This window comes from Chaetura pelagica, unplaced genomic scaffold (assembly GCF_000747805.2).
Source record: "Chaetura pelagica isolate M959 unplaced genomic scaffold, ChaPel_1.0 scaffold222, whole genome shotgun sequence".
Taxonomy (NCBI): domain Eukaryota; kingdom Metazoa; phylum Chordata; class Aves; order Apodiformes; family Apodidae; genus Chaetura; species Chaetura pelagica.
In genome coordinates, this window is record NW_009952711.1 from 9698266 (window position 1) to 9708071 (window position 9806).

Sequence of the window (9806 nt, forward strand, 5' to 3'; positions counted from 1 at the left end):
GGTATGTAAGAGTGTAGTTGGTGTCATAGTGGTGCTGAAAAACTGAGCAATGCTGGTGAGTGAGTGTAGTGGTGTAGGGTTGAAAGAGTGAGTATGCAATTTTTCTGGTAGTGGAGAGAGAAGAAATAAATGTCTTAAGGGAAATCCATGTCTTTACTTGTTCTTTTAGGGTATGGAAAGTGAAATAAATAAGCAAAATGACATTGCTTTTTTCATGGCTTTTACAAAGAGGGTTTTTCTATTGCTGTGGGTATTTTTGCCATGAGATTCTGCTGTTCTGCAGAACTCTGTAAAAACTAACACTGTACTGTGGGAGTCAGGTTTCTGTTTTGAATGTCAACCATGTCCTTTCTTATACATTTAATTATTTTAGAAATATATTGTCATTTACTTTAACATTCTGTCTCTTTCGTGGTATCGAGCTATCTGTAATACTTATTTTTTTAAATTGTTTTAACTTGCTAACAGACTCAGGCAGTTCTGAGGCAGGCATGGCTAGAGAATATACGTCCAGTATTGGTGATTAACAAAATGGATCGCTTGATTGTGGAGCTCAAGCTCACCCCTCAGGAAGCATATTTACACCTTAAGAAGATCCTAGAACAGGTATTGTCGTTACAGTGTCATGTTCATGCAATAGATTTTGTTGAGATTTTTTTCTTCCTCCTTTTCTCCATTCTTGGATTAAGAGACTGTAGTTTTCACTGCCTTGCAGCTGGATAACAGGACCATCCTTTTCTTACTTGGCAGGATCAAGCACTATAACATCCAGTCAAATTTTTAACATTGAGATAGATTCTGTTTTGTCAGTTTTGAGATTCATTCAGAATGCCCATGATGGAGAAAAGGGTATTAAATGGCTCTTGACAGGTCATCAGGAAGAGTCATCGTTTTTAGAAACAATATGCTGAAAGTTATGTTCTTCCTGTTAAATTGCTTGAACTTTTTTGGCGAGAGACAAATTGTATCTTTAGACTACTCCTCACATTGATGGATTTATGCAGGGATAAACTTAATTCATAATTAAATTGTAAGTGAAGTTGCCTTCAAACTTTTTTTTCCCCCAGAATTTACTTTTACAGACTTGTCTGCTTGGTCTCCCTTTTTCCTTATTTGTTGTTTGTTTATTAGCAGTAACAAGTTCCCATTTCACCATTCCTTATTCTGGACACAATGTAATACTCTGTATATGGTTCAGTCCTGATGTGGCTGACTTAGACTCGGAAACTGTTTAATTTGAAATGTTAGTCTCACCTAACTCCTGCTGTCTTCAAATGAGCATGATTAAATACTCAAGGTCTGTGTTTTAAATTACAAAATTAGTCACAGGCATGCTATCTTGTTAAAGAAACCTCCTATATTCTGGAGGATGAGGGGAATTGCCTTTTAATTGCAAGTGGTTTTAAGTGTGAATGAATCTTAGGGTGTTTTTGCATATTCTTCTGTAGATCAATGCAGTCACTGGAGCACTCTTTACCTCTAAAGTCTTAGAAGAGAGAGCTGAGAAAGAAACAGAAAGTGAACGTGTCCCAGACACTGCACCAGGAGATCAAATTTATGACTGGAGTACTGGATTGGAAGATACTGATGACTCACATCTTTATTTTTCACCAGACCATGGAAATGTGGTGTTTGCCAGTGCAATTGATGGCTGGGGTTTTGGGTAAGTCTGGAATTTAGTTGCTATCTTCTTTTTTTTAAATTTAAATTGATTAGTGCAGTTAATCTTTTAAGTATTTTCAGTTGCTTCTTATTTCTAAAGGCATTTTTTTTTGTTCTTCTGTGATATGCAATTGTATATGATTAGTTCTAATTTATTAACCTGGACAGCTGAAAATATTACCAGCTTTGTCATCTGTGTGGCAAGGATTCCTGCCTTAATTACTCAGCAGCTGCTAAGCCCACTGTGGTGTCCAGCCTAGCCTGGTAAGCTTAGTATTATATTAGTTGCTGACATTGGATAGGCTGTCATGGAACTAGGCCAGAAACTCCAGCAGTACAGGAGCTGTTCCAAAAGTAGGTTGGATCTTCCAGCTACTGGAACAGTCACATTTGTAGCAAGCATCAGGTAGGCATGTGGCTTCAGGGCAGGGGTTTCAGCTGTCCATTTCAGTCCAGTACAATTCTGGGTCACAGCATTACTGTGATCTCTTTGTTGTTGTGTTTTTTTTTTTCAGCAGCCTTTGTCTTTTCCTTGAAAAGATGCATTTGTTTTCAAGTGTTTGTTTGTCTTTTTCTTTGTTCTTCATTCAGGTACATTTCTCACCCGTTTGTTACACAACATCATGTTTCTGTTTCAGCAGTTGCTAAAGAGATTGCAGAGATGTTTAACTTAAACATAAGAATTTGGGGATAGAACAATTTCAGAAAACTTTCTGGATTACTGTATTTGAATTTGTGATCAGTTCCAGTGTTCAGTCCTGTAATTTCTGGCAGGTTTCAAAGGGCAGCAGGCTGGTTAAACATTATACATGTTCTGATTGCCTGCCACAAGGTGGAGTCGTTGTCTTCATCATGACAAAGTAATTAAAAAGAAGTACTTAGTTAAACAGTGCAGGTCTTTAATAATGCAAACACTGTTTAAACAAAAAAAAAATCAGCTTCAGGATTTTAAAGTCAAAGTCAATCTCTTACTTAAGGTTGCATGTGCAGTTTGTAGTCTTAACACAAACATGTCTTGCTACTGCAGAGGAAAGGGAAAATAAAATGGGTTATTTTAGTTTAATTATCTACCATGAGTAATAATAATAACAATAATAATTTATAAAAAGAAAAGATAGCTTGTAAGTGGTGTTAAAGGAAATTGAAAACAAACCTTCAAATTCCAATGTTAGAATATTCTTTAGTCTGAAGAGATCTTTTCACAGAGCATGTGCATGAGGGGACACCATTTCTGAAAGTTAGAGAGAGTTTTCAGATGCCTTTGGTGATCCCACACATCAAGACACATCTGAAGTCCTCCATTCCCATGTGGTGCTCACAGTCACTCTTCTGTTTTATGATGTGCAAGGGAACAGTATTTTGAATTCTGTAGACTTCAGCTTACCTGACTTGTAACTTTTCATTGACACTCCATGGAGAAAATGGACTATGGTAGTAGACTGTTGTTACATAGTGTGTTTGGGATGTAACTGTTACAAACTTGTTCAGTCACAGAGTGAACGTTTTCTTTAGCAGCTGAGAAAATGATTTAGAACTCTCTGCTGTTTATGTCCTGTGTGGAAAAAGATAGGGCAATTTACAGCTTGCTTTTATTTTGGGTACTGACAAAGTATGTGGGAACAAGTGAATGTAAATAAAAACTAAAAGCTAAGCTGTTTTGGGAAGTTCAAAAGTTATCTAGAAGTAGTGTTTGTTTTCTAAGTATGTTTCCAGGGAATGCTAAACATTAAGAAAAATACTTCTTAAGATGATACAGTGTATTATTTTGTTACAATTACTAGAATTATAAACTTTTAAAGCAGTTTAGAAGCTTTTGCTTTCACTCAAGCTGTTTGGTATTTGCAAGTAAATGGTCAACTATTAAGATTTTATAGGTTACAGAATTATATTCTGATGTAAGCATGTGGTCAACACTCTATGATCACCTTTGTAAATAAGAAAGCAAACATGTTTTTGAATGATAGGTGAATATAATGGTTATTTTTGTAAAAGTGAGAATTCAGCTAGTTATCTTCCTCTCATTTCTTTTCCTCTGGTAATTTCTCTGCAGATAAAATAAAATTTCATACAAATGTGACAGAAAATTTATTTGCTTCCCAAACTCAGATGTTTAGCAAAAAATACTTGAATTTGAACGGTTTGATGCAGGAGTTTGTTCTCTGGTATGCTTCCAGTTTATGTATCTCATTTGTAATAACATAAATATATATACAGAGGGGTAGAGAAGAAAAATTCTCTAAAAGTGTTTAGGGCTTGAGAGTCTATAATTTGGTGTTTTCAGAGATAATACCATGTGTTAAATTTATTTTTTTGAATTATTTTTCCCAAAAGCTTTTTGCACTTGGTATATGTTGGTAGCTGATGTTTCTGCAGAGTGGAATGTGTGAGAGATGATTAATGATATATGCTAGGGTAATCTGAAGTGGAATGGTAGCTGGTCAAGCTTTATTTACTGTATCCACGGCAGTTTTCTTATATGTACTTATCCTGATTCTCCTTTTTTTTTCCTCACACGCTGGAAAAAATTAAGCCATGAGGCAATGCCAGCCTCATCCAGTGCAATTAGTACATATGCTTTTCTCATAATCCTCAAGAATGCCATAAATACATATGCAGAAGCTGCTGGCACGAAAAACTTGCAGGTTTTCCCCCTGCTCAGAGTTTGGGGTAGTTTCTGGAATTTTATTATTTTTTTAAAATCTACTTTTTGGTCTTTGTTCAGAAGTCATAGCTTATGACTTGCTGACATGTGCAGGTCTTTTTTTAGGTGTTTAGAAATTAGAGAATTCTGCATTTCAAAGAGCACATTATGAACTATCTTTGTTCTGTAAACAAGATTGTTCTGATTGTAAGTGTATATTTTTATTCCTGCATGCACAAGGAGCAAATATGTGGAATTTTTTTCTGTTACTGGTCACTGAACATTTTCAGCCAAGCAACCACAGAATGTTCAGGACTCCCTCTTCAGGTCATAAGCAACCTGCTTTTATTAATTCCTGGGAACCACTGAACAGCACAATTGGCTTTATAACACAATTTTGACATGACAATTTTTAAATCAGTTTTTGGGTTTTATTCATTATTAAGTCAATGATTCCAACACACTGCCCTGATTTGTTAATTTAGAGTACAGTTGCCACCATCTGGTGACTCAAGTGTGGCTGAAAAGATCACTTGATTCTTAACTTGTACCATTTTGGTCACCAACCATAGTTAAATGTGTGGTGGGATGTCTTTCATAGAGCAAGTTTGAGAGTCATCACATAAACATGTACAACTTTTGAGTTTTTACTGTGGGGGTACTACACAAATATTTATTTTAAATGAACAAGTTCAGTCTTGAATCTGACTTGAAACAAAACAAAAACATGCAAATACTGCTGACATTTTTGAGCTGTTCTGACTAAATATTTTTGCAGGTGTAAGTGAGAGTAATATTTTTGCAATGTGAGCTAAAGGGAAGGCAATCAGAAAAATGGGAGTAAAACAAGGATTTGAGATTTGTCTGTTGCTTAGCATGTTAAGCACAAGTAAACAACATTACACTTTTATCAGGATGCATTTTGTTTCCTTTCAGCATTGAGCATTTTGCCAAACTGTACAGCCAAAAGATTGGGATCAACCCTGCCATACTTCTGAAGACTTTATGGGGAGATTATTATCTAAATACTAAAACAAAGAAGATAATGAAAGGTGATCAGGTAGGGAGGTTGTCATAAGTATGGGTTTTATTTTTGGGTTTATTTGCTTGTTTTGTTGGGTTTTTAAAATTCTGTTCCTCATAATGTACTCTGAAAATTGAGCTCAGTGCCTTTTCACTCCTCAGTGGAAATCAAAAGTCACTAGGATAGTCTTGCATCAGCCTTGGAGAAGAATACATTCCATACATGCAGAAGCTCCATGGAGGAAATCTCATCTAACAGAGTTTACAGTTGCTCTGAAATGTCTCTGTTCACAAAGTAAGGGACATGCAAAGTTCAGAGATTCAGCATAGAGCAAAACACACAGATGAATGTAAGACTAGCAATGTAGAAACCAGAGTAGTGTCTGGGTCTCAGTCTTATTTGAAGAACCCTTTAACAGCTAAGGATTTAGTGTATTCACATATAGCTTAGGATTTAGAAAATCTTTTTTTGCCTTAGTGAGATCCCACTGACTGCTTTACCAAAACCCTGACCTGAAAACTACAATTCTGTCGCATTAAGCGTTTCCACAACTAAAAGTTAGGAAGGGAGAAGGGAGTTTCCCTGTCTTTATTTAATTATGATTTGTTTGTTTGTTTGTATAGATGACCATTAATAACTTTAAACATTATAATCACCAGGCTGAAGGTACACATGTTCTGTGTTTATCAAGCTATACTTATGAATTGAAGCTTTGTTCCTTCAGTTTTAAATGAAATGTTTGTTTTGTGCCTTATACCATTCTTAGAAGACAGACTGCTGAAGTAGTGATGTTGTGTAGTAACAGACAAGTCTTGATTTTGAATAAAGATTTTACATGCTCCTTATGAAAATGGTCAGTTAAAATGCAGTCTTAAGCCTATTGCAAAAGAGGAATTGCTGGTAATTAGCTGTATGTTTATGTCCTATCAGTCAAAAGGAAAGAAACCTTTGTTTGTACAATTCGTGCTGGACAACATATGGAGTCTGTATGAAGCTGTTATGAAAAGGTGAGAAGATCTACAAAGCTTTCATGGAATCTCTTTCCATGTGCTACAGTGATTTTATTTATTTATTTATTAAATAAGCAAGAAATGTTGTAGATGCTAGTTATATATTGCTGCTGTGGTTTTTAATCTATTTATTCTTTTCCTTACAGAGACAAAGAAAAAATTGAAAAGATTGTCACCTCTTTGGGATTGAAAATCGGTGCACGGGAGTCACGACATGCAGACCCTAAAGTTCACCTGAATGCCATTTGCAGCCAGTGGCTGCCAATATCTGATGCAGTTCTCTGTATCCTTAAAATGCTACTTTTTGAAGTCTCAAAACTACCAATAGACTAAAGAGTCCTCATGTATTTCAATGTGTCAGTGCTCGAGGTTGACTTAAAGAAGCAAATATTGAAAGCATTTATGTTCTTTTTATTTTCATTCAGCAATGAAATATATCCTTATCAATGTGTTTTAGCCATGGTGTGTAATAAACTGCCCAGTCCTCTTGACATCACTGCTGAGAGAGTGGAAAAGCTGATGTGTGTTGGAGCCAAAACATTTGAATCTTTGCCACCAGAAACTCAGGAATTGAAAAGCGGTGAGCTGAGTGTTCTCCCATTAACATTAAGGTTGCTTCTGACTTGTTAGTTTTGTTGGTCTTTGGATGTGTAATAATCTCTACTTAGAAATACAGTTAATCTACTTGTAGCTTTGTTAACACTTGTCAGTAACATACATAGTGTTATGCCTTATGACCATACATTTTTCTTCAAACCCATGTAGTTGTGCTTTTTAGACAGATCAAGCTGCAAGTGATGCATAGTCTAAGATGTCTAGTGCTTGGGATTTTGGAAGGATCTTTTAGTTTTAAATGGTATAATGTAATTGAGAATGTAATGTTTTACCAACTTTTATATTAAAATAATTAATTTTTAGCCAGTAGGGGTTTGAATTGCGTTTTTAGAAGTATATTGATTAACTAGGCCAAGATTTTGACAATTTAAAATGAAAAGCATTTTCTGTTGAATTTATTGCTAAGTATTTTGTGTACTGAGAAGTTAGTAGATATAGCTTAACTATCACTGCAAACATTGTCATTATTTCTTCAACACTTCCACAGCCCAAGGAATAACTTTATTTCTTAGTTATTTTATAAAATTCCAGAATGATAAAAATATTAGCAGTAAGTGTATTTGTCTACCCAAAGTGTTAAATGAAGATATCAAATTCAGATATTTTGAAGTTAGTTTAAGTTTTGCCATTGACTTCATTGACATCACGATTTCATGTATATTTCTGGCAGTTTCCAGCTTTAACCAAGAGTTCCTGCTCCAGAAAGGTTTAGTATTATATTCAGACTTTGCTGAGTTGAACATTGGAATGTCTGTGTGCAAGTGTAAGCAAGAGGAAGTTTGATCATCACCAAGTTCTGTGCTATTACATTGTAATAGGGAGTGGGAAGATGACATTCAATGATTTAGCTTTGCTGTAGGCATTAAAAGACCTCTATATAGGTACTAATGAAAATAAATTTGGTGTACAGGATGCAGGAGAGATCATAAGATGCTCATATTCCCTTTACTATCTTGGAATTATTTATAAACATGAAGACAGTGTTCCTATATGTTCTTTGTAAAAACTGTGATGCCTTGGGGAGGAGATCAGCTTCTGAGTTTGTTTTCCTGACAGACAGGTGAAAACTGCTGGAGCTGAATTAAGTTATTTAGCAGAATTGAAAATCAAAGTTGAAACTGGTGATAGCTCAGTGGTGAGCAAAACTCGTAATTCTCCATGTGTATGTGGTAATCTCTTCTGTGGGGTAGAAAGACATGCAATAACATGAAGTGGTGTTTCCCCCCAGATTTCTTAGTCTGAAATACAAGAATATACCATACTCAAGCTAGTAACAGTTAAAAGTATGTCTGAACTTTGCATGTGTAGTGAAAGGTGTTTATAGAACAATGTGTTGAAAAGAGCTTCAAGAAATCTAAAGGGATGAGATATCAAATGTCAATTTAAGATGAGATGTGAATGTCAATCTGACAAGCTATTGAGAATTGTTTCCTGGGGATGAGGCAACTGATACATTGCTCCTTTATTGAACATTTATAAACATTGTATTCTGCAAACAGTACTGTATCTGTAAGTTAGTTAAAATGGGCTGTTTGAAGCTTGGATCTTACTGCTCATGGTTAGGAAAAAATAGGGTACTTCACATTTAGTTTATACCTTGCTAATATTTAGTAGTAGTATTGTACTTGGTTTGCCTGAGCACTGGGGAGTATAGTCTTTTTGTGCATCAGGTGAAAGGGAGAAATTCAGGAGTATTTATTTTGCAGGATTATTTATTTTCTTTTTTAGAAGTTTTGAATGGTATGGTGTCTGTTTTGGATTTGATAATGTGTTCCAAGCTGGAGGAGAAAAAATAGTTTATGGGACTTTCTTAAGTACTGAAAAAGTTTGGTGTGGATCTTTCATCCTTTGAGGGATATCAATTCTTGCACTGAAGTTTTTAGATTTCATGAATACAGGAGCATCTGGGTATTTGCAGGACCTTCCTCCTTTAGTTTGAAAGGAGTGGGAATACTTTTGAGGTACGGAGTAAAGCTCAGTCTTAATGCTAAGCTGCTCCCTGTTTTTCATTTCAATCAGCCTGTGAACTCAACTTGAAATACCCAAACACTGTTCAGTTGAAATAAGTGTAGTTTGTCCTGTTTTTACAATTTTGCTCATTTTATTTTATTGAGAAACAGACTTGAAGATATGGGCAATAGTATCCAATTATTAGATGAATTTTCTACTTTGCCTGTTTAATTGTCTCTAGTATATTATCCATTGAAATAGGAAATAAACAGTAATTCCTAGAAAAGTCATGGAAAGCCATAGTTGTGACCATACTGTTGGTGAAAAATTGTGCAAATAACTTCCTTTTATGTTTGTTCAGCTTTTTTGAAATGTAGTAGTGAAGGAACAGCCCCTGTTATTGTCTTTGTTTCCAAAATGTTTGCTGTTGATGCAAAGGCATTACCACACAATAAACCAAGGTAAGAAAATGTATCATATAATTCTAATCTACATTAGATGCTTTCAGGAGAAGAAGTAATGTTGCAAGTAACATGTTGCATTGGTAGTTTCTTTTGACCTGAGAAAATAATTCACTGATTCTTGAGATGCAGTAAAATCTTAGCAAATAGAAATATTGTGAATGAGTTAGAGTTTATTTGTCTAATCATATTTGTTTTAGCCTCATATGATTTTTCCCAATATCTTAGATTCTCCACACACTTGCTAGATAAAATTTAATTTTTTCTTACAATGCTTATCTACAAATCTTCCACCAGAAATCTTTATTGGGCTAAGTTTGAATTTAGGGGGAAGATACATTGCATTGATGGATTGACCAGACACTAGATGGTGCAGTTTTACTTTGAGCTCTATCCTTAAATGTATCTGAAACAAGTTCTTGCTCAGGTCCTGGTGTAGCCCA

General features: G+C 35.2%; 1 protein-coding gene across 2 annotated transcripts in view; it reads left to right on the forward strand.

The window, feature by feature from the left end:
* The window catches only part of EFTUD1 (elongation factor Tu GTP binding domain containing 1), a 62920-nt gene that overhangs the window by 2675 nt on the left and 50439 nt on the right, over positions 1-9806 (forward strand). For both annotated transcript variants that reach the window (XM_009994487.1, XM_009994488.1), the window contains 7 exons: positions 469-606; positions 1449-1663; positions 5240-5363; positions 6258-6334; positions 6484-6620; positions 6795-6917; positions 9264-9363. In XM_009994487.1, the coding sequence (XP_009992789.1) occupies positions 469-606; positions 1449-1663; positions 5240-5363; positions 6258-6334; positions 6484-6620; positions 6795-6917; positions 9264-9363 (914 nt within the window). The remainder of the gene's footprint in view (positions 1-468; positions 607-1448; positions 1664-5239; positions 5364-6257; positions 6335-6483; positions 6621-6794; positions 6918-9263; positions 9364-9806) is intronic.